At 55.8% G+C, this 23219-nt stretch overlaps 1 protein-coding gene across 5 annotated transcripts in view; it reads right to left on the reverse strand.

Annotated features, from left to right (window-relative positions):
- Positions 1-1107: 1107 nt before the first annotated feature.
- The window catches only part of UNC5B (unc-5 netrin receptor B), a 62029-nt gene continuing 39917 nt past the window's right edge, over positions 1108-23219 (reverse strand). For 2 of the 5 annotated variants that reach the window (XM_080597351.1, XM_080597349.1), the window contains 15 exons: positions 14411-14632; positions 12338-12481; positions 10976-11079; positions 9946-10126; positions 9627-9794; positions 9278-9442; positions 8280-8312; positions 7236-7430; positions 6690-7082; positions 6416-6503; positions 6165-6333; positions 5801-6034; positions 4981-5130; positions 4401-4840; positions 1108-4186 (listed from right to left, as the gene is read on the reverse strand). In XM_080597351.1, the coding sequence (XP_080453477.1) occupies positions 4018-4186; positions 4401-4840; positions 4981-5130; positions 5801-6034; positions 6165-6333; positions 6416-6503; positions 6690-7082; positions 7236-7430; positions 8280-8312; positions 9278-9442; positions 9627-9794; positions 9946-10126; positions 10976-11079; positions 12338-12481; positions 14411-14632 (2855 nt within the window). In that variant the 3' untranslated portion in view covers positions 1108-4017. The remainder of the gene's footprint in view (positions 4187-4400; positions 4841-4980; positions 5131-5800; positions 6035-6164; positions 6334-6415; positions 6504-6689; positions 7083-7235; positions 7431-8279; positions 8313-9277; positions 9443-9626; positions 9795-9945; positions 10127-10975; positions 11080-12337; positions 12482-14410; positions 14633-23219) is intronic. The other 3 variants (XM_080597352.1, XM_080597353.1, XM_080597350.1) reach the window with 3 other exon arrangements.

Here is a 23219-nt window from a genome sequence, read left to right on the forward strand (position 1 = left end):
AGGACACAAGGGATGGGGAGCATCTTCTGGATGAACACGGCCACAAAGTCCTCATTTTGCATCATCCTATAAATGTGATTTCACTGCAAACCCCCCCATTTCCCCCATTTTACACGTCCCCCAGCACCAGCCACCTCCACAAACCCTAAAGGGCAGCAGAACCCTAACCAAATACCCCAACACTCTGTGTTCTTTTTCAAAGCACCCAAGCAGAAGCCCACCACCAACCCATGTCCCCCACCAGCAGTGCGCTGAGCTGGAAAGGCTTCAGAGGGGCACGGGGAGGGGGTCTCCAGGGGTTTCTCCTTGGGATTTTCATGCACATTGATGTGCCAGGCTGGGAAAGCGCCTGAGGAGTCGGCGCAGCCTCTCCGAGTCAGTAACCCATGGGCCCCGAGGGATTTGCCTGATATTTCTGACCTGCTGCAGTCGATCACATCAAAAAACCCAGTGCTGGAGAAGAGCCTCGGGTCACATCAGCGCAAGGGGCTATGACAACTGAGCGGGGTCAACCAAGCCAGGCTGGGGCTTTGTCGGTCCCTCAAGTGAAAGTTACCCCTGTTCAAGGGCTGCTCAGCGCCACGGGTCGGCTCCGGTCAGATTTTAGGGATGTTCCCATGCTCATAATGGGTTTGGGGCTGTGTCCCATTTGTTCCCATTTCCTTCACTGGCTGCAGATTCGGAGAGGGCCAGCATTGCCACCTCCTGGTGGCACCTTTTTCCCTGCAGCTGGGTGAGTGGAGTGGCCCTGGCAGGGCAACCTTCACCCTGTCCTGGCAAGCCCATCTGGCCGGGTTCCTCTGGCCAGAGGGACACAAGGTCCCTTGGGATTGCCACGCCTGTGGAAAAGGGAAAAGCACCCAGGGCGGTCAGGGTGATGGTGAGAGACCAGAGCTGAGCTCAGAGAAACTTGCTTGTAGGGAAGAGTGATGGATGGAGGGGTGGCCGTGCTGCACGAGGGTCCCCACGTCCCCTCCCCAGGGGCTCCAGTCCAGGCACCGAAGGTCCTTCAGGGACCCAAGGGGCAGTGGAGCCAAGGGGATGCTGCACAAAGCTCCTGCAGGCGCCACCGAGTGATGAACGCAGGAGGAGAAAACAGATCGGCTATTTTTTTTATTAGACTAGGAAATATAATTTATTGCATAAAAATTAATTTGTTACAATAGGAATGCTAAACTTTATTTACAGTTCTTTACAGAATAAACAGACGCGGGTGGAGAGGATGCCCGTCCCCTGGGCTTATAAATACAGGGACAGGTCCCGGAGCAAGGGGCGGCTGCTGCCGGCACAACATGGCCCCAAAAGGACGGGGGAGACGAACACAGGTGGATGGGGTGGGCAGGACGGAAGGACGGACGGATGGACGGACAGGCACGCACACCGGCGCAGCGAGGTCCACGGAGCAGAATGAGAGCGAGAGAGATTCAGAAAAGGGCAGCTCGTCTCCCGCTGAAGCCCTGGGTAACGCCAGCAGCCATGGCGCGAGACCAATTCTTCATTTTTTTCCCCAAATTCGCTTATCCCCCTCGGCTCAGGGGTGGGGTGCCACTAATGGGATGCTTAAATGCAACCTAACAGAGAGAGAAAACCCTTCCTAGGTGGCAAGGGAAGTCACCTACAAGTCTTCCCACCTTCAGTCTCCAACCTGGTGGAAATCCAGTCCAGAGAGTAAAGCAGGGAGACAGCGGAGGAGATGGAGGGAGGGAGCTGGGACCTGTCGGATGCCCCAAGCCCCTCGCTTGTTGTTTTTAAGGAGTGCTGTTTGGGTTGGGTTCACAGCTGCCAAGAAATGCATGTGAGCATTTGACCCACCTGTGGTTTTTGCATGTCTGAAGGTCTGCGTGTTCACTGCAGACTTCAAAAAAGGTTGAGCAACACACAGAAAAAAAAAAAAGCCCCTCGGCAGAGCCTGCACGCTTCCCCCCTGAGAAATTTGGGCTCCTGGCTGTGATTTCACCCAGCACACAACCTGACGACACCAGGATGTGCTGGGTTAGCACACCAAGCCTCTCATCTTGCCAAAAACAACCCCGTGAAGACGCTTGCAATACTGAAAGCTTCTCCCACGCCACCCTGTGATGATGCTCTCAGTTTGCATCCTGGGCTTCGCGTCGCAAAGCCTTGCAGCCCGAGGCAGGAGCTGCCCTCCAGGCTTTGCTCTTAATACTTCCATCAACGGAGGGTCCACAGCCTCGCTGTGTGGTCTGGTCTAATCCTGAGCTTCTCATCCCCTTCCTATTCCTTTATTTTTCAACAGAGAAATTTCTAAGATACCACAATCACCGAGTAAATACTTCTATCTGCAGGTAGTCTAAACTTTTAGCCTTCATCCGGACACCGTATCTCTGCGATGAAACTCGTTACCCGTTGATCACTTTTCATCCATCGCACAACTTCTCCCTCCACTGTTATAACAAGTCCATTACCAAAAAAAAGGGGAGAAAATAAAGGAGGTGCAATGGGACGGAAACCCGACGACCACTTACGATGCCGCCTCTCCTAAAGCTGAGAGGCATAGCCTGGCTTGCAGCTTGGAGACCCTTCCTCACCAGCGAGGTAGAACTCAACGCAGGACCAAAAACAACCCAAATAAAGCATGCTAACAGCTCCAACAGTGTTTCTTCCAACCCCAAACAAGAAACCAGCTCTTCAAAATGCTGGGCAGCACGGGCCACAGCCATCCTATCAAGGGTCTATGTGCGAACACAGAACAGCCCTGCTATGAGACCCAGCAGGATAAACCCTTGGGGCTTTGTCCTCGGAGCCCACGCAGGAGCAGCGCAGACCTGCGGACCTCATCCAAAGCAGCCCCCAGCCCCAAAACCCCCTCCCCGCATCCCAGCCAAAATACTGACTCAAAACCAGGGACTCCGCAGCGGTGAGGTCTGCTGGGGCCTGCATCCCAACCTGCCTCCTCCTGACCGTGCCACCTCGGGGCATGAACTGCAAACATCTGGGGGTTTTGTTACCAATAAAATAAAATAAAAAATAATAAAAAAAAAACCACAAAACCCACCACTTTGGCCTGTGCATCAGTGCAGGGCTGAAGTCTTTGGTTTGTATTTATGTATAATAAAGGCGCAGTCGCCCTAAAAAGCTCCCCCAAAACTACGGTGGGGAAGAATTCATTAAAAAACCCAATGAATTCGGCATTCCCTGCTGCCACCAGCAACGAAGGAGACAGAGCCCAGCGATGGAGGAGGAGGATGACGACGACCATGCAGCACGGCGCTGGGAACAGGCGCACCACCTCGGGTTGCTCCTGAAGGAAAACCAGCGAGAAAAACCAGGCAGCATCCCTCCAGACACATTTGTGGGGGACGCTGCTGCCAGGAAGGGGGACTTGCAATGAAAATCTCAGGGAGGGTCTCAGCTTGCCCTGAAGCACGGGGGCATAGAGGCACTTAACCCGACGGACTTCCCGGGGGTCCCAGGACATGTAAACAAGTTTTGCTCCACTCGACCACACGTTTTCCCTACAGAAGAGCGCTCATTTAAATCTCTCTCTCTGCCACTCTGACCACAACAGTGCTCTTCCTCTCTCACACACACAAAAAAAGATTTATAAATCTTTTTTTTTCTGTATTTTTTTTAAAAGAAGTCATCCAAAGATCTGGATAATAAATTATTTGCGTTTCCTAAGAAACTGTTTTTTTTTTTTTTTTCCTTTTTTTTCCTTTCCTATTTGCCTTACGAAGCTGCCTGAAGCCTTTGACAGAAGTAAGCCGCTTGCCTAGACTGGACTCGCCTCTTCGATGCAGAAATGCCATCGAAGGAGGAGGAGAACCGGAGGGGAGGGGAACCCACACGCACAAGGAGAAGGAAAGCCCCCGCCGCCCCGACCCGAGAAGCCCCGATTCCCCCAGCACCACCCAAAAACGGCCGGGAGGAGGAATGCTGCGTAACACTTGAATTGCTTGTAAACTGTGAGGATCGATCTCTAAGGCTGGCAGTGACGTGGGGAGGGATAAACGGGCACCCTCGGCCCTTCCTCGCTCAGCCACTGGGCGGGGAGCGTCAGCAGCAGTCGCCCTCCGTGGCCATGACCACCAGCATCTCGCTCTTGCCCATCTCTTCTAAGGCACTGGCCAGGGTGTTGAGATCGCCGTCGTCTTGGTGCTGGGCTTCCCACAAGTCCAGGAGCACCCCGGTGGGGCTGGCTTTGGTGGCGAAGTAGTTCAGGTACCTGCAGGGGAGAAGCAGAGGGGTAGGCCCGGGTTGACCTGCTGCCCTTCGGGGCAAACTACCAAGGGCCAGCTCAACGCGAGGAGAGCCCCACGCCACAGGTATAACTCTGCCTAGGTGTACCCCAACTTAGAGTGGACATCTGTAAATGGATATAACGTGGCTGGACACAACCCAGCCCCGAAGGAGCACGAGCTAAGCATGGGGACACCCACCGGTCCATGGAGAGCTTCTGGGCAAGAAGTCTCCAGTCGTTCCCCCTGGCGTTGGGGGCATCCAGGCTGCTGCAGATTTTCTGCCGGATGGAGAGGGGGATTTTGAAGGCGTAGGGTCCCAGCTGGGTGGCAGGCGCACTGCTGTGGTGCGAGCGGAGGGTGTCGAAGGAGCCGGTGTGCTGCAAGGGGAAGGGCGACGTGAGGCGTTTCGGCGGAGGGCTGGGATAAGCCACCCATCTTTGCCCACATCCCCTCGCCATTCCCCGCCCGCTCACCTCTCCCAGCGTGACGTGGAGCTGGAAGATCTGCCCTTCCCCTTCCACCTGCCGCACACAGATCTTGCAGGTGAGCTCGGTGGAGGCCTGGCTGTACCTCTCCAGCGTGAAGGTGCAGTGCAGGGCTCGCTGGCTGCCGCTCCAGATGTGGTAGAAGGGGATTTCCTGCAGGCCACCAACGCACGGGCTCAGCGAGGGGGAAATCCCATCTCTGGCCACCCCGTGGGGACAAGGTGGGACGGAGGGACCCCACAGACAGCATCCCACTGGGAAACGAGAACTGGTGCCCCTCTGTGGCACCTCACCTGGTACTTGGCCAGCAGCTTGCTCCTCCACAGCGAGTGGGGGATGTCGTGGATGGAGAGGCGCAGGTTGTGGTAGCTGTCCTTGAAGGGCAGTGGCTTGGGCTCCTCCAGCAGGTAACCGCCCAGCGTCCGCTCCAGCTCCAGCACCTCCTGCAGGCAGCAGGACACCAAGAGCCCATCAGCTCACCCCGCTCACCGGCCTGGCCTTTGTTTGGGATTTTGCAACTTGTAACCAACACAGAAAGGTTGGGCACTTCTGGGAACCCCCTCCCCAGGTGCCACCCTACCTGTTTTTACCACAATCCCACTGTCCCACCAGCAGCTCTTAGGAGAGAAACAAAATCCAGGCGGAAGAGCGCTGCCTACACCTCCACCTAGAGGCACTACAGCAATCCTGATGCAGCAGGACAAGGCACAGGGAATTAAATGGCCATGGTGCCGGCGCTCCATGTGGCCAAAGCATCAAAACTTGAGCCCTTCATGTTGTGCTTAATGCTGTCTATGCCATGAAACCTCCCCAGGAGGGGAAGAAGCATCTCCAAGCATCCAGAAGGACGTGGAGAACAGAAAACATGCTTATTATTTAAGCGTGGTCACTTTTCAGGGAGTTGCATCAGGCTGGCTCCTCCCTGGAGCAGCACCCTGCCGCCCTGGGAGGCAGTGGCACCAGGGGTGGCCTGCCAGAACGTCACCCTCCTGAAGCTACCAGACCTTGGCTGCATCAGGAAAACAAAGCATACTGGGGAACAAAACTCCCCAAATGTCACCCCCAGGCTGACACAAATCAGTGTGAATGACAACCAGGTGTCATCTGCAGTACCTTCAGGGCGTCTGGTGTGTCCTCCAAGCAGTAGACCTTGAGGTTGTACTCCAGGGAGGTGCAAACAGTGGGGGCGAAGATGGCCAGCTGGAGCCTCTTGATGGCTGACCTGGAGTAGGACTCCCCCACGAAGACATAGGTGCCCAGCTGGTCGAGCAGAACGTGGCAGGACTTGGCTTCCAGCTGGCAGTAGCAGGGGGTGTTGAGGGTCTCCTCATCCAGGGTCACGACTTCCTACAGGGACAGACAGGAAACCAAGGTTTGGGGTCAACCCTTTGCTGGGGGGGGTTGCTAGAGGATGTATCCCACAGAGCTTGTGGCCTTGGCTGACTGAAGAAGCTGGGCTCGCTCGTTCGCTCGTTACCTCCCAGTTTCCCTGGTGGGACTGTGTTTTCAGCTGGAAAATCCAGTCGGAGGAGCCGATGTCCGCACAGTGGGGAATGGTCAGGACGACAGGGCGGCACAGCAGCAGGCCAGTGGGGCCGCAGGTCACCGCCGGGCTCAGCACCGTCTGCGTGCCTTCGGAGGGCAAGCTGGGGAGAGGGGGCACCCGTTGGTGCGAGGAGCCCCACGGTGGGCGACAGAAAGCAGAGGGGAGGGCACAGTGCAACTTACAGGGCGCTCTCTGCCTTGTTGATGACCAGGTACATCTCGTAGAACTTCCCCTGGGGGATGGCTCCATGGGGCACCAGCAGGCTCACCCCTAGCACAGCACACACAGGCGTTAGATAGTCCCAAAATGAGGGAGAAGCCACCCCCAGGCCCCAAAAGGTGAACCCAAGGTGAGCTAGGACCCTCCAGAGCATCCCAGGGGGAACATCTCCAGATGCTCCTCAGCTGCACCACTCGCCCCAGCCAAAAACACCCTCCTCCCCAGCTCGGGGCTTACCCGTGCCAGGGATGGTGAGCCTTCCCCCTAGGTAGCCAAAAGTCCCGCTGGCGCTGCTGCCGTGCTCCCGGGGCAGGCCGAGGAGGTGCTGGGAGCCCAGGGCTTTGCTCCGCACGTTCCCAAAGTGCCCGTCCCTACTGCTGTCCCCCGGGTATGTGCCGGTGGTGGGCCCCCCCCCCAGCAAATCCGTCCCGTCGTGGAGGCCTGGCGACGAAGAGGCGGTGGAGGAGTTGTAGACCTTGATCTTGAGGTTGGGCAAGGGGTCGAGGAGCGGGGAGTTGGTCATGGGGATCTTGTCAGAGGAGTCCTGCAGGGCGTACATGGGGCCGCGGTACACCCCGGCACTGGCCGTCAGGTCAGGCTGCATGGAGGGGTGCAGCAGCTGCGGGTTGTCTGCGGGAGGAGGGAGGCATCAGTGGGAACCAGGGGGTGTAAAACTTCCCCCAAAGTGGGAGATGCCTGCAGGAATCACCCCCAGGCACCCCTGGAAAATCAGGGCTGGAGGCTCACCAGGAGACTGTCCCCTGCGCGGGGCACGTCCCTTACCATGCCGGGACGTCTTGAAGTTGACCGGGTGGAAGCCTCCCGTCAGGGCAGCTGATGAGTCCGTGATGTCTGTGTCGAAATCCCGGCACCGCCGCCGGTACACCACCACCCCCACGGCCATCAGGATCACAATAAAGACGAAAATGGCCACCACCAGCCCGGCATACAGGGCCACGTCGCCCGTGGCCTCCAGCACTGGGAGGGAAGAAAGAAAGGGAGGGGGTGAAATGTTAGGTTTACGCAGCTTGAACTCATAAAATCATCAACTGTAATATCCTAATATAGACAACCCTGAACTCACATAGCTCATATATATGTGCCCAAGCTACACATCCACCTGGAAAGAGCAAGAGTCAACACCAAGAAGAAATCAAATGCCACCAGTCATGAGATGCAGACACAAGGTGCTGTGCATGGCCACCAAGTAAAAGCCCTCTGGCAGCCAGATCTGAACGCACACAGCCCATCTTTCGCTCCTTCCTCCCTTCGTGCTGCCCGTATCGCTTTGTTTCTATGGTTTCATGCTCAGACGAAGCCCTGCCCTCATGATCACAACCATGTCAGATCTGTTTTGTTTCTGGGAGGTTTTTATCCAGACGGAGAACTTGCACCACCCTACAGCACGAGCTACTCCAAGCCCCCCTGTTTCTGCCAAGCAAGCAGGAGGCTCTCCTCATCCTTACATCACCCCATCTGGATGCCAAAACCAGAAACCCTGGAGCTGGGAGCATGGGGAGCATCAGGAAGGGTGCCCTGGGCTAGGGTGATGATGCCTGGAGCACCGTTGGTGGAGCGACACCGGATGCCTCGTGCCGTACCCAAGAACTGCATGCAGCCAGCAGCAACAGGGGGGACAGGAGCAGGGGTGCGAAAGCAAGGTGTAAAGCATGGCACGTGATTTAACACATAAAAATTTTGGGGTAGGTTTTTAGTTGCTCCCCCTTCCCTCTCTGTCCTTCCCCGGAGCCCTGCCGTGGGGGAAACAGAACGAAACAGACACGATGCAGCGCGAAGAAATAAAATGGCCATGAAATGAGCACTTACGGTGGCTTTTGGGTTCACTTAGAACTCTTTTATCTGTTAGGAGAAACAAAGTTAGAAAAGAAAAGGTGACGATGGTGTGATGGCGGGGTGAAATGATGCAAAACGCAGGCGCAGCTGGGCGGTGCTTGGGGGCACGGGGAGCTCTGCGGGTGGCTCTGCTGCCTCTGCGCCTTCACTGACCCCACTGCTGAGCTCTCCAAGAGGGAGGCGGCCACAGTTCGTGTCCTGGGACACGTGCCCCAAGCCCCTACTCTAATGGAGCAGGAAGCTTTTGGGGATAAAGAAAGGGGAAATTGGTGTCATGCGGCAGCAGGTGGCAGCATCAGCCTTCGGTGCGCCGCTTGGAGTGCAGGGCGCACTGGTAGTGGTTTTTTTTTCCCTAAAAACCTAAAAGCTAGCTGCTGCTTCAGAGCTCCTACTGAGCACTGACATTTTCTCAGCGGGGTTGAGAAAACCAGCTGGATTGCCCCCGCTGACAACAATCAGCATGGTTTCAGCAGACCCCAAACCTAGCACGGTTTCAGAAGGCTCGGTGGGACAGTGAGGTCCCACACCGGGCACCAGAAATCCCCCAAACCTTTCTTTGCACCGGCCGAGAACTAGCTTTAAATTAATAAATTTTTAAAAATGTGAGTGAATTTTTAAAAAATGCTAAGAAAACTTTTCTGGGGCCCTGCACAACCACCACCAAGCCTTGCTTCAGGAAGGTGCTGAGCACCTCCATGGGCATGGAAAGCTGAGACACCCCTCAACCCCACCACCCTGGAGACCTTCAACACAAGACTTTCCATTTTTTTGCCATTTTTACACACTGATCCTCCCCCTCTGAGCCCATCACCACTTTCTGAAGCCAACAGCCTTGCTGCAACCAAAACTGATGTCTCCTTCCCGCGCACCGGGGGGGACCACAGAAGCAAGAGGAGCATGGCCACCATCCTCTCCGGGCCACCATCCCCTCGGGGCCACTGTCCCCTGTCCCCTCGGCCACAGACACTCACTGTGCAGGCAGAGCCCATCGGTGCAGTTTTTGGAGTCGAGCAGCACGCCGCTGCAGTCCTTGCCGCCGTTGCGGGGGGCCGGGGCAGCGCACTCGCGGCTGCGCCAGTGGGTGCACTCGGTGCTGCAGGCCGACCACTTGCTCCACTCCGTCCATGCGCCATCCACTGCGGGCCACCAAACACAGACACCGGGCTGGGGACGCTTTGGTACAGCCCCCCCAGGATGGGGAACGAGCGTCTCCAGCAGTGGAAAGGTGCCCGCTCCTGAGCCCCTCTCCTTGGGGAGCAGGAGCACGGTGGGACCGTGGAAGCCGGGGGTTGGACCTCGGGTTTCTGAAGTGCCCCTTACCTGGGCAGAGGGTGGTGCAGGTTATTTTCTGGAAGGGCTGCCCATCGCAGAAGGAGCCGCCGTTGAGCGGTGCGGGGTTGGTGCACGTCCGTGTGCGCTTCTGCCAGCCCCGGCCGCAGCGGTTGTTGCACGGAGACCACTCGGACCAGGTTGACCAGCCCCCGTTCACTGCAGGAGAGGGACATGTCAACACAGGGCACCCAAAGCCACAGCGACCACGCCAACAGAGCCCAGCAGGGAAGGTGCAGACGGAGCTAAAATAATGGTTCACCCCCCTGGGTCGCAGACACTGCCCCTTCCCGATAGCGAGGGTCAGTACCATAGACAATGACAGCAGCCGTGGTGCTCCGGCGCTTGGCCACGATGTTCTTGGCCATGCAGGTGTAATTGGCAGTGTCCAGGAGGCGGGCCTGCTTGATGATGAGGTTGTGGTCGATGGTGATGAGGAAGTTGGTGTCCTGGGTGGGATCGATGACGTCCTCGTTCCTCAGCCACTCCACCTGGCAAGCGGAAAGGGCGGGATGGGGGGAGGACGTGGGGGAGGATGGTGATTAAGCTGAGCAGGAACTTGGCCAGGAAAAGCACATCGTAGGTGTAGTGGAAATGCCCATCCCACATGCTTCCCCCACCAGGATGGTCACCAAAGGGCCCAAAATTAAGCCAGGACCCAGCTGCTTCAACGCTTGCTGAAATCCCTTGGTGCCAACGGGGCGCAAGAGGTCTGCGTGGGCACGAAGAGTCTGCCAAGTCCAGCAGCTCTTTGCTCGTGTTGCACGGCCACTTCCATGGACTTCCTGGGGTTGGCTGACCCCGGACGAGTTGCACCATCGATGGGTGGCAGTGCGGGGTGCAGCACTCAGTTGCAGGGCTGCCCATTAGTTTCTGGGCTGTGCTTAACGAGGCCATTTGGGATAGGTGTGAGCCGATAACATCACCACGTGGGCACGAGCAAGGACAAACAGCAGACTGGGGGGGCTTGATGGAGAGAGCAAACCCCCCTGGATCAGCTCCAAAGACCTCCTCATCTTCATTGCTGTGTTGGCCAAGGCTGTGGCTTCTCAGAGAAGCCACTGGGTGCCTCCTCCTCTCCGTGAGAGCTGGCCTCTGATGGGTTACCAGCACGCCAGGGGGCAAGGGAGAAATGGGCTGAGTGGGTGCTGAGGTTATGTGCATTGTTCGAAGCCAGAACAACAGACCCACCACCCCAAATAATCAACCCTGCTGAATAACGAGAGCTGGCAGTCTCAATGCACAGCTGCAAGCCATCTGCAAGGACCTGGCTCATCTCTCCCCAGATCTCTCCATTTTTTGGGCTTCCCTTGTGGGGTTTCTCCAGGCTGTGCACTCACCTCCGCCTGCGGCACCCCCTCGGGGGGCCGGCACTGCAGCAGCACCTCATGCTCCAGCGGCACCTCCTTGCCCAGCGGCTCCTGGTCGAAGTTCTTCCGCAGGTCTGGAGGAGAGGGGGAAACCCAGCGGTTACCGGCACGTGGCAGAAACAGGGCACCCACAAAACCTCGGAGGGGGAGAGCATCAGTGCGCACACGCAGGGAAACACAGCCTGGGAGGATGGGGCCAAATTGCCAACTTCCCAAAGTGCATTTGGGACACTTTGTTGGAGAGGGGCAGTGGGATTTGCATGACTGCGGGGCTCCCATTCACGCACCAAAGCAATTTCCCAGGTTTCAGGGCTCTGGGAGGAGCAGGAGCCCCCCTGGATCACTAGGTGGTGCTGCAATCCTCCGCTCTGGCACCCAAAAGCTGGGGCTCCTGCTGGTGCAGGGCACCACGAATTCGGGAGCTGCCCACCCCTGCGCCTTCCAGGGGACACCAGCACGGTGATCCCATGCCTTGCCCACACCGGCTGTTAGTACACCCTAAATACAGGCCACGCTGTGCGTCCAGCCCATGATGCAAGCCTCATTTTAAGGGATTTAACTCATCATATTTCCAGCGGGACGTGGCACCGGGATGTTAGGCAGTGCCACACATAAGGCTTTGATCCCAATGACCAGGTACGAAGGAACTGGAAGGGCGTGAAGCTGAAAAGCTTGTTAGCAGGAACTGCATGGACAGCATTAGGGAAAGAGGCTGATTTATGGCATGGCAGAGTGCCACGCTCAGGGAGCTCCTGCTACAGGATGCTGGAGACACAGGAGATGTCTTAAACTGCTTCATCTCATCTGAGCTACGCTCAGCTGGGGCCAGCTTGGGGAAAAAAGGGTTTCCTTGGTGGCCAGCCCTGTGCTGGGTAACATTTTCCTTGTTGAGACTAAATCCTCCGGGGACGTCAGCAACGTAGCTGATTCACCAGCCACCTCCGTTTTGGATAGCACGCCGGAGTATTAGCCCTCTAACAGCGAAATCTGTTTACCACTCGGGAAGCCTGGCTGTTCCCCTATAGCTTTGCCATCTCATTTGCTCCGAGAGCAAGTTGAGCCGGGTAACAGCCTGATTAACTCACCCTTAATCAGGCTGACACCCACAAACAGCGGCTTAGAGAAGTGACAGATGACAGCGGGGACTCCGGGGACGCGGAGCCGCTGATTCAGGGAAACGGCACAAGGTGCTAACCACCGGGTTATTACCCATAATAAAGCACCAGGAAGAGCTGAGCAGGCGGATGGGTGAAGCAGCATTAACCCAGCCGGTGCCACAGCCCCTTGCCCAGGCAGGAGGGATGGTGCCCACCGCACGGACCGGGCACTTACACGCGATGCGGACGTACGCCCTGCGGCTCTTGGTGGTGCCCGCCGAGCTCCAGGCCACGCACTGGCACCAGTAGTCCTCTAGGCCGAAGAGCTCCTCCACCTGCTGCCGGGAGACCTCGATCTGCACCTCCCGCACCAGCAGCCCTGCGAGGGGACAGAGGGACAGAGGTGACACCAAAGCATCCAGGACACGGTCCCCAGGGCTTTGGAAACCATCTGAGGATGATGAGGTTTCCATGAAGCATCGACCCCTCGTGATGTGGCTGCACGCTCCTTGGCTGTAATTTCCTTAGCTTGCTCCCAGCGCTGTGAGGAGCAATTACTGTCTCCCTGCCACCTTCCTGACAGACATGCACCAAGGAAATATCACTTATTTTGCCACTATTAAGGGAAAAAACAAAAAAAGAAAAAAAAGAAAAAGGCATCAGGCCAAGTGCTCTTGGAAGAATCAGGGCTCTCAGAAAGACCCAGACCTCCAAAGAGGTGTTCCAAAACCTCTCGTCTCGTCTGAAAGCCCCAGCCAACAGGATAAGGAAAAGCGGAGAGGGAACCTGCCGGGGCTCTGCTGCCTCTGTAAGCACTGCAAGTGAAGATGCCCTACCCCCAAAATTGTAGGATGAGCTTATGAATCACAGAGTGACTACTTAAACGGCTTACACGCATCCAAACACGGCTGCTTTTCCAAACGGTCCCTACTCATCCGGCTGAGTTATCCTCTCTGACTTGGCCTATTTTTGCTTTCTTCCGCGTGAAAAGCTTCGGATCAGATGCAGTCAGAGCCCTACAGAGCCTGCTTCGTTCAAGACACGTCATCTTAAAAGTTAATATTTTTTTTAAGGGTCCCTTTTTCCAAGGTTTTAACCGAAGATGCTGAAAAGCCGCGGACATCTAACCGCGCTCATCTGCCACCGCTCTGTGGCCATCTCCCCCCGTGCCCCTTGCAGCAGCTTTCCCTCCGACAGCACACTGCAAATGCAGATTTTCAGAGCAGCAAACCGCTTTGGTTCCAGCTCCTTTCCTCAGGGTAGCTGCTGGGCACATGTGCCCGAGCCTGCGTATTTTTTACACGCATGGCATCACCTCTGCACTGAAGTTACTGTCAGGTTTTTCACCGGTAGCAGCAGCAGCAGCTTTGAAATCTGGATGAAGAACACGTGTTTTTCTCCCCAAACTGCCCGCATGCTCCCTTGAAGCTGGTTTCTCCAGCATGTTTTACTCCTCAATGCTCTTCCCCTAAGCCCCTGCTCCTTCGCCTTGAAGATGTTATAAATAAATGGCCCCTCGGAGAGCGGCTCGGTCACCACCGGGCACCGGCTTTGCCCTCCAGCAGTGCTTTGCCATCCAACACCAGAGGTACTGCTGCAAGGCAGCAGCTTCCCGCATGCCCTAAACCTCATCATCCTCGTGCTGCTACCCCAAAGACCCCTGGGGCTAGCCGTGCCCCCAAAAAGCACCTCCCCATGGGGAGAAGACAGCACAGCGGGGCTAACCGCCAGCCCTCAAGTTCCCCAGGGAACTGCTTCTGTGCAGGGACAGCAGCGTGGGATGGGGGCATCGTGTTCATGGTGCCTCCACCCCTACTCCAGAGGGGCAGCTCCTCTCTTAAGGCTCACAGATGATAAGAGAAAAAAGCTGTGCGTGGACCAAGGAGGTGGGAAATGTATTAAAGTTACTTTGTGGGGCTGCGGCCCCCTGGGAATGCTAAAACGAATGGGAAAGAGGTCTGCTGGAGGAGAATAATCCCCAGCATGGAGGTGCAGTGGAAAAAAGAAACCTGGGAAGGAGGAAGGAGATTGAGAAAGTCTCTTGGGTGAGGTCAGAGGACAGCAAGTCAGCCCGTTACGGTCCCATAAAAGAGCGGTGCCATTTGGGGTGAGAGACATCGGGCTGTGGGAATGGGAGGAGGAGGAGCAGGAGGCATCCTCCAGCCCCAGGACAGATCCCAAACACCTACCCAGCTCCTGGCCCACAGCCCCACCGGTCAGAGAGCCCTGAGGGGAGAAAAAAGGGCAGGAAAACCTGGAAAAAGAGGGGGCGGGCAGGCAGGAAGGGTGCTGGGGTGCTTGCGCTCACCCGTGACCTCGTCCAGGTCTTCCTTGGTGACGTGGTCATTCTGGTTGACCCACTCCCCGTTGCACTTGAAGTAGATCTGGGTGGCGGGGTTGGCCCTGCAGACGAGCTCCACGGGCTTGTTCTTCACGATGTAGGCGTCCTGCGGCTCCAGCAGGAAGTGGGGCAGCGTCTCCGCCGGGGCTGAGGGGAAGGAGTCGGGCAGCACGTCGCTGTACTCCAGCCCTGCAGGGCAAGCACATGGTGGAGTCAGACCCATCGCACCCCAGCACCTCCCCGAGGATGCTCAGAGCAGCACAAGCGGGCTGGAGGCTCCCCAGGGGAAGGCAGATCTCTGCTAGGTGGGGAGCATCCTGCCTGGGTACCCTGCCGACCCCAAACATCACCGGCCAGATAAAAACCACGCGGATGCAGCGGGGCGCACGCACATCGGGGTGTTATTGCTTAACCTGCTGCTTGTGGGCACCTGGCAAGCTTTTAGGTTGCACAGCGAGGCTTTTCCTTACACCCCAAAGAGTTAAGGAGCCTGCTCTCCTCTCCTGCAGCTCTAATTCCCAGCGCCAGGCACTGCAGCAAACAGCATCATCAGCCCGTGAGAACATCTCCAAGAGCTGGCGTGGCAAAAACAAGCCCACTCCCTTCGTCGCCCTTTGGCAAGGGGGCTCGGAGAGCCTGGGAAGCCGCGTGAGATGGCAGCAGGAGGAGGAGGAAGCTGCACGTGCCAAGGAACGGAGGTGCCCAAACTGCCTCCCGAGCAAAAACCAGAGAGCGAGGGAAAAAAAACCACGCGAGGTCAGTCGTTTAAAATCCATTTAGGAAAATTGACTTTCCATTTCCATTTAACGCAGCGCTACGGGAGAGCAGTAGGACATTCGTCATAATCCATTAACTGCTCTTTTGGAAACAATGAATTAAACTCGAGGCTAATTCCTGTCTCCTTGTCTCTTCCCCACCTCTCCGGCCATTCCCTCCCCAATTTCGCTCGCCGGGCTGTGATTTTCTCGGCACCCCACCACTTGCACGGGATGCAGGGCATCAAGGAGGCACTGTATCAGAGCAGCAAACACCACCTCTTTTTTCCCCATTTACAACTCAATTTTGCATCTGCCAAGCTGTCATTGCACTTTTTTTTTTTCTTGTAAACCGTTCTGGTGCCATAAACCTAAATTTCCTGGCAAAGGGGGCAGGCAGGAGTTAATCCACAGGGCTGGCAAGAGAGGCAGCCAACAAAACTCAACTCAAGGGCTTGTGTGAAAACCTCTCCTCAGTCACACTACGCTCCTGCAGTGTGTGCACATCCTGCAGAGCCAGATCCAGGGCTTGGTGGCTGGGGATGTGGGCAGAGCATCCTCCAAACATCACCACTGTGGTGCCAGGGTGGCTCCCCTGGCACCCCCGAGTGCTCCTGCCTGGCTTTTGGGGGTTCCCACCTGCTGCCTTCCCTTCACTCTGGGTGGGCGCTTGTCTCCCACCTCCCTTTTTTGGGGCAGAATTCCCAGATTATCGCCATCCCAACATCCTACAAAGCTCAGGACCCATGGCTCAGCTATGTGGCATGCTTGAGCCACCACTTGAGCACCGTACCCGTTTCCTAAAGGCTACAGAGCACATCAGGACCTTCTGTGCAGCAAACAATCACGAACCATGTGCACTCAGAGGGTGGGGATGCAGGCACTTGAGGCTATGTGAGTTTTAGTGGGTGAAAAGCGGGTGCTTTTTTCCCCAAGCCGCTCGGTATTTCCCAAAGGGACAGTGGCTTGAAGTGGTTCCAGGAACCGGTACCCACTGGCAGACACAAGCACCTTCATCGCAGCGAGGATTTCCTGCTAAATCCTTGCACCTGCTGCTGCAAACCTCCTCTCAGCAAAAAATCAGGATGAAAACAGCCCAGAAAGGGGAGAAAAGTCACAGAGAAAGGAGAGGAAAGCCAGGGCGAGGAGGAGAAAAGCCCATGGGACATGACACACACCCCAAGGTGCCGCTTGGCATTTTCTGCCACGTTGGGCAATCCAGAGGCTTTCTGGGGTGCAATAAAAAGTCATGAGGCTTCTGTAAACACGGTCCTCATGTCTCCCTGACCCCACTCTGAAAAGAGGCCCTGGAGAGCTTGTAAGGGCTCGATGGACACCCGCAAGGGCTCCCTGTGTCCCTGGGGATAGCCAGGGAGGTGAGGAGCAAGACAAAGCCATGCCGTCCCCTAAGTGCTGCGTTCACGTTTCCCCGAGTCGTTTGACACCTGTTGCATCCTGAGAAATCCTGGGATGCAAACACTGCTGTAGGATGCTCAGGGGCAGCCTGGGTATGGTGCTCTGCATCGTTTGGGTCGCACCCAGGAGCACCGAGGGATTTGAGGAGGAGGAGGAGAAGGAGGAGGGACCAAGCCCTGATGCCAAGTGGAGGAGGAGCGGTGAGCTGGAAAAGGGAGGAGGGGAGAACAGGCGCTGACTTCTCTCCGGCCTCCTCTCCCCCGTTCCCTCATCACACGTTTTAATCCCGCGGGCTTGAGCCGGATGATCCGCAGCATCTGCTCCCGGGGGAGTTACGTGCAGATGTTGGCAGCCAGCGCTCTCGATGCGAGAAGATCGCCGACCCCAGCGGCACCTCGCACAGCGAGGCACCGAGCCAGCACCAACTCCCTCCCACCACCCCAAAGGCACGGCACAAGGGATGGAGAGGCCAGAAAGCAATTCCTCCGAGCTGGGAGAACCTCCGCAGGAAAGCGTTAAAATCCTCTCTCCTGCAATTGTTATCCCTGCAAATATTTGGGAGATTACAGGAGCATTAATGGCAGCAAAGCCCAGTGCCCATCGCCGGGGCCAGGCGTCACCCCCGGCGCACGGGGTGGCAGGGACACGATGCTAAAATTAAGCACGGAGCTGGGAGCCTGGGTTTTTGTTGGATTTCTCCATCTAAACAGGGGTGCCCGGCTCATGGGGGTGTCCTGAGGCTTAAATGAAGTAACAGCAAAAGGATTTGAAGGGTGATGGTGGTAGATGCAGAGCCATGGGCTGGCTACCTGGTGGGCAGTGCCCGCTCCCAAGGGCTTCTCATCGCAGAAAGCCCTCCTGGGACAATTATGGGCTCAGCAAAAAGCAGCTGAACTTCTCCAAAAAGGCGCCCTCTCCCCCCGAACACCCCGCTCACCGCACGCACACCAGCATGGTCCCGAAGGCAAAACCAAAAACCCTCTGGCATCACCAGGGGCTGACGCAAACCGCGGCGAGCGGAGGCAAGCAAGGCGGGGAGGGCGCAGCGGGGCTGCCACCACGTCCCATGAGGACCTCACAGCCCTCGCCTGCAAGGTGCTGATGCAAAGCTCTGAGCTCGTTAGCTCAGCAGCCTGCGTTAACCTCATTAACCTCTCCTGCCACGGGATGGAGCCCAAATCGGAGCAGGAGACCCCAGCGGGATACAAGGCTGGGGGCACACAAGGGGGAGATCTGGGTAAGGAGGGTTTGGGAAGGGAAAAAGAAGGAACACGGGCACCCGACCTCTTGTCCACATCCCCATGGTGTCCAACACTCCTCCCAAACCCGTGAAATTCCAACACTTGAGGCGCGATTGCATCCAACCCATGGCCAGGGTGCTCGGCTCTGCAGCTTTTGGCTGACATTTGCTGCCCCCAAAACCAGCAGATCCAAGCCCTGGGGACCCAGCAGGGGCAACACACCGGTGCCCCCCAGCACGGAGCAGCAGGGCTTGGCAGCTTCGTCCCATCACCTCCCCTCCTCTATTTCAGCCAGCGCCCCAGGACAGGGGACATGGGACATCTCTGCCCCCAGCGTTTCGGCGCAGCTCCCCAGACCGGCCGGCTCCCCGCAGCAGGCAAATGTTGTAATTACAGAGGGCGCAGTAATGAGGGGGTGCTCCCAGCCAGCCCTAATTACACCCTTGGAGAAAATAAGCAGATTCCTCTCCCAGCGAAATTAAAAGCCTGCAGACGGACGCCTGCGCTGTGCACCTTTATTAAACAGGACTGGATGTGGAAGCAGGGAGGGGAGGGAAAAATCAGAGAAAGCAAAGTCTGGGCTGAAAAAGAGTGGGACGGAAGAGCCAGGCGGCACCAGGCCTGCTTTGCATGCAACAGCCTTATCGAACGAAAACCACCTCTCCAACCAAAAATCGTCTCTTCTTTTTTTTGCAAAATCCATGGGTCGTGCTCTGGCAAAGGGTCCCCTTTAGGGGAAATCCCACGAGAGCATCCCCATGCTGAGGCAGCCTCCATACCCAAACAGCCCTGCTACAAGGGTCCCGAGGCATGGGAATCCCAAAACCTCCATCCCCAGATGATGATAATGAGGCTGTGCCCAAAACTTCCCTCGCTGTGAGCTCAGAGACAGCTTCCTGTGATGCCTCGCACCTCCCCAGAAATAACCAAGGAGAAGGAAAAAAGGAGGAATTATGTAGCAAATCCCCGTTACACTCTATTGTGCTCGAGTCTTTTGTGCTATTTCGCACGTTTCCTTCAGGGTTACGTTTGAAAACTATCGCCAAATTTCATCTACATTGGTTCTCATTGGGGCCCAGACACTTGGCTTTGTGCTATTTTAATGCCATTGTCGCGCTCCCCTCGTGCAACCTGCTCTGTTTACAGAGCTGCGACATTATTTTTAATGGATATAATAATTATACGGACTTTATTTGCTTTGGCTCGGAGAAGGAAAAAAGCCAGCAGCAGATAACGTGGCAATACGCTGGTTATTCACATGTATGGCATGCACTGCCTTCCTGTTGTGCAAAGAATAATAATTTTAGCGAGGAAAGAGAGAAGGGAAAGGAAAACAGGGAATGAAGAGGGACTTGTTGTCCCGACTGATGCCAGAAAGTCCAGAGAATCATGAATTATCAATTCGAGATGCGGTGAATCAAGGGCAGGATGAAAGCTCTCCTCGGAAGGACCACGGTGGGCACGCACACAACAGGTCTCCTCTCCAGGCAGTTTCCAAATGCCAGCTCCCAGAGAAGTCAAGTTGCAGGCAGGAAGCGATTTCCTGTTCACACAAATTACATCCATATTTAAAAATGTAAATTCCCCAGCGCTCCAACTCGAGCCTGGCAATTCGGAGGCAGGCGTTTTGCAATGGGTTTTCTCGACATGCAAATGCGGAGGCAAACGTGTTTGCTTAGGGCATGCAAAAAAAAAAAAAGAGAGGAAAAAAAACAAAACAACAAAGCAATTTAAAAAAATCAGCACTGTGAAACTACCTGGGACACGAGGTGTTCCTCCAGGAGGAGAAGCAGGAGGAGAAGGATGCTCTGCTGCCAGCCTGGTTATTCACCACGGGACGCCCCAGCTTCACATAAACCCTCCTGGGGCCAGCATGGGAACGCACAGGGCGCAGGGCTTTGCCCTTGGAGCATCCCAATCCCCAGCTGGGAAGGGATGGCAGCAGCCCAACAAGGCACAGCAAGGAGTTTCGGCAGCTGGAGGAGCGGTACAAAGGGAGAAGAAGGAGCTCACTTTGCTTGGTTGTGCCTTTTTTTTTGGCACCCGCCCTCTCCTCCCCAGCAGCTCCCCAAAAGCCCTGGGAAGCCAAAGCCTCCTGGAAGGCTGCTCCCTTGGCGTGAGGCTGCTGGTGGAAAAACACAAAACCTACTGAAAAAAAAAAAAAAAAAAAGGAAAAAACAGCTCATTCAATGCCCCAAAATAACTAGAAATTCAAATGGGGGAGCAATGTCAAAGAGCAGCTGGTTAAGACCCCTTTATTAAATGGCCTTTAAAGTTGCCCTTAATCTTTCAGATTTGTTGCCCTGATCAAGAAAAAAAGCATTAACAGAGGATGGAAATATTCTGCTTTTGTCCTTTCTCTGCCCTTTTCTTCCCTTCTCATTTCACTGGGACAATGTGGGACAAACAGAAGGAAAAAAGGGGGGAGGGAGAGAGCAGGGATAGAAAGAGATTGGAGGGAAAAAAAATAAAAAGAAATAATCCCTGATGCAGAATATGAAATATTAAGACTTCGCTCTCCCCTTCGAAGCCAGCCCTGCCCCTGTTCCAGAAGAAAGCCCTCAGCAGGGCTCGCTCAGGGCCGAGGATTCCCCATCCCCTCGCTGCTGAACTTTAATCCCTGCTGCAAGGCGCAGGTAGGGGAGCAGCTCCCAGCCTCCAGCTCTGGTCCTCCCGGAGGTTATCTCCAGTTGTTTCGCACTAAGTCTTTAAAAAATAAAGCAAAAAAACCTGATGATGTTTGGGACCAAACCAGAGGGGTGCTTAAAGCCTACGGGACCCCAGAGCCTGCTCCTTCCTTTCTCACCACCAGCAATTTCCACCTTTTGACTGTTCCTTCCCCAATTTGTCTGCGGAGGCTGGCTGCACAAAGCCAGCCCTGGCAATCCTTCCACCTTTTCTTCTCCCCACTCCCCCGGTGCTGAATTTCTCTTTCCTCCCTTTGTCCTGCCCCCGCTTGCAACCGGGGCTCCGGGCTCCTGCAGCCTCCGCCATCAGCCTCCTCCAAAGGTGACCCAAAAAGGTCCTCAGAGACAGGGGACGAAGGCTGATGCATGCCAAGGAGCAAAAAAAAAATGATGGAAAGAGGGGAAAAAAGCCCCCCCAGCCTCGTCCTCTTGTGCCACGGGTCCCCTCCTCTTGCGCCATGGTCCCTTGGCACCCTCATTCCCACGAGTGATTTGCACTAATTGCTTTAAAGGTGAGGGCAGCACGCACCCCAGCACGCCCCCTTGATGCCACCGGGCTGGGATTTGCTGTCAGCAGCCATAAATCAAAAAAAAAAAAAAAAAAAAAAAAAAAAAAAAAAAAAAGGCAGGCAGTGCTACGGGAGCAGCGGGGCCCAACCTGGGTCCACAAATTCACTGCGGGCAAATGTCCAGCTTCTAAAATCTGGTGCCTGGGGGGCCCTGCAGGTGCTGTGGGCTCCATCCTGTGCCCTTAAAAGCGAGGAGGAGCGGCCCCCATTCCAGGAAAACGCACTGCAGCAGGGCTCCTGCCCGTCCCGGGGGACCCATCAGGCTACCAGCATGTCCATCCAGCCTGATATATAAATTACTAATGTAAATTAATGGATAATTGAAGCCCTTTGGTCCTAAATATTTAAATTATTTAACAGGCAATTAAGAGCGAGGGAAAGGAAAGAGGAAAAGGGGCCTTAACCCCGCAGGTGGGGGGGAGAAAAAATAAAAATGGAAGTGAGAAGAGAGCAGCGAGAGCCAAACGCACGCACGTCAGAGGGATGCTGCCAGCCTCGAGCACATCTCGCTGCGGGTTTTTGCCAGGCTGCTTTTCCAGAGGATGCCCCGAGCCCCAGGGGGAGCCAGTTCTGCCCCAGTTTCTTTCCAGGAGAGGACGGCCTCAACTGCTCATCCTCAACTACTGCTGCCCACAGCAGTGGTGGCGACTTCCCAGAAATCACAGGATTTTTTAGGGATTTTTAAAATTTACTTCCCACCCCCTAACCACGAGCCGACAGCGTTCCGTTACCTAATGCCATCCCTAATCCCCTTGTTTTTTTTTTTTTAAACCCCTGCATTCACCTGATCCAAACACCTTGAATCCATACATTTTAACCTTTTTTTCAGCCCCCCATCCCTCCCCAAATATACAAAGGGGCCGCTGGGTTGGGCACCACCAGTGCAATGAGTTTCCCGTCCTCAGAAAACTGCACAACGACAAGTGGAACGGGCCCAAAAAACCACGGGATTTCCTCCTCCTGCCTCCATCCCGAGCCAGCCAGGGATATTCCCACAGCTCCCCTGAGCCCTGGAGGGGGGGTCACGAAGGAAAATGCCCGGCGGCCCGTCGAGAAAAGACGTCATGTGGGAAAAAAGGTGTTTTAACAAAAGCGGTGCGTGCCCGGGGACGGCACCGAGGGCAGGGAGACGCAGCAAGACAATAGTGAATAGATTTCAGATTACATCCTGAACTCGCGGCCTCCTGGGAACGGGGTTATAAAAACGCTTTTTATTTTGTTTGTAGTCCAAAACAAACAAGTACATAAAAAGCCCAACGCCGAGGAGCCAGCCAGGAAGTGAGCAACATCTGGGAAACATCTGGCCCCGGCTGCCCCGCAGGCTGAGCCCCGGCACAGCTCCGTGTACCTGCTCACACGCTTCTGAGTCAGCCCCGGCACCCCAAACACGATCCCCTGCCTCGAAAGGGAGCTCCCGGGGGCAAAGCTGGGCCCGTCACCCCGCTCCTCTTGCCTGGGGAGCGATTTGCAGGGTGCCCCGGTGCGGGGTTTCAAGCATTGCAGGATGCTCCGAGAGTTGGAGAATGCCCTGGTGCAGGGTTTGGAGCACTGCAAGATACCACAAGCATCGCAGGATGCCCTGGTGCAGGGTTTCAAGCATTGCAGGATGTCCTGAGCATTGCAGGATGCCCTGGTGCAGGGTTTCAAGCATTTCGGGGTGTCCAGACCATTGCAAGATGCCTCAGTGCAGGGCTCTGAGCATTTCAGGACACCCCGAACATCGCAGGGCACCCTGAGCCTTAAAGGATGCCCCGAGCACTGCGGGACACCCTGGTACAAGTCTTTGAGCACAGCAGGACACCCTGAGCATTAAAGGATACCCGGTGCAGGGCTCTGAGCATCGCAGGACCGCCCGAGCATTGCAGGACTGCCGAGCTGGAGCTATTTTATTTTCTCCTTTCCCTTTCCCACCCCAAACACCAAACAGCTCCGCAACAAGGCAGCACCAACACCGCAGAAGGGGCCGCACAGCATCCAGCACCCGCTGCCCATTCCCCATCCTGGACGTGCACACTGACATATAGGACCAGCAGCTACACGAGTGACACCACGGCTCCGTTTCAAGGGTAAATAATTAGAAAAGTCAATTAATTCCCCCCAGCATTGCT

The sequence above is a fragment of the Anser brachyrhynchus genome (genome assembly GCF_964034855.1).
Source record: "Anser brachyrhynchus genome assembly, chromosome: 6".
Classification (NCBI taxonomy): domain Eukaryota; kingdom Metazoa; phylum Chordata; class Aves; order Anseriformes; family Anatidae; genus Anser; species Anser brachyrhynchus.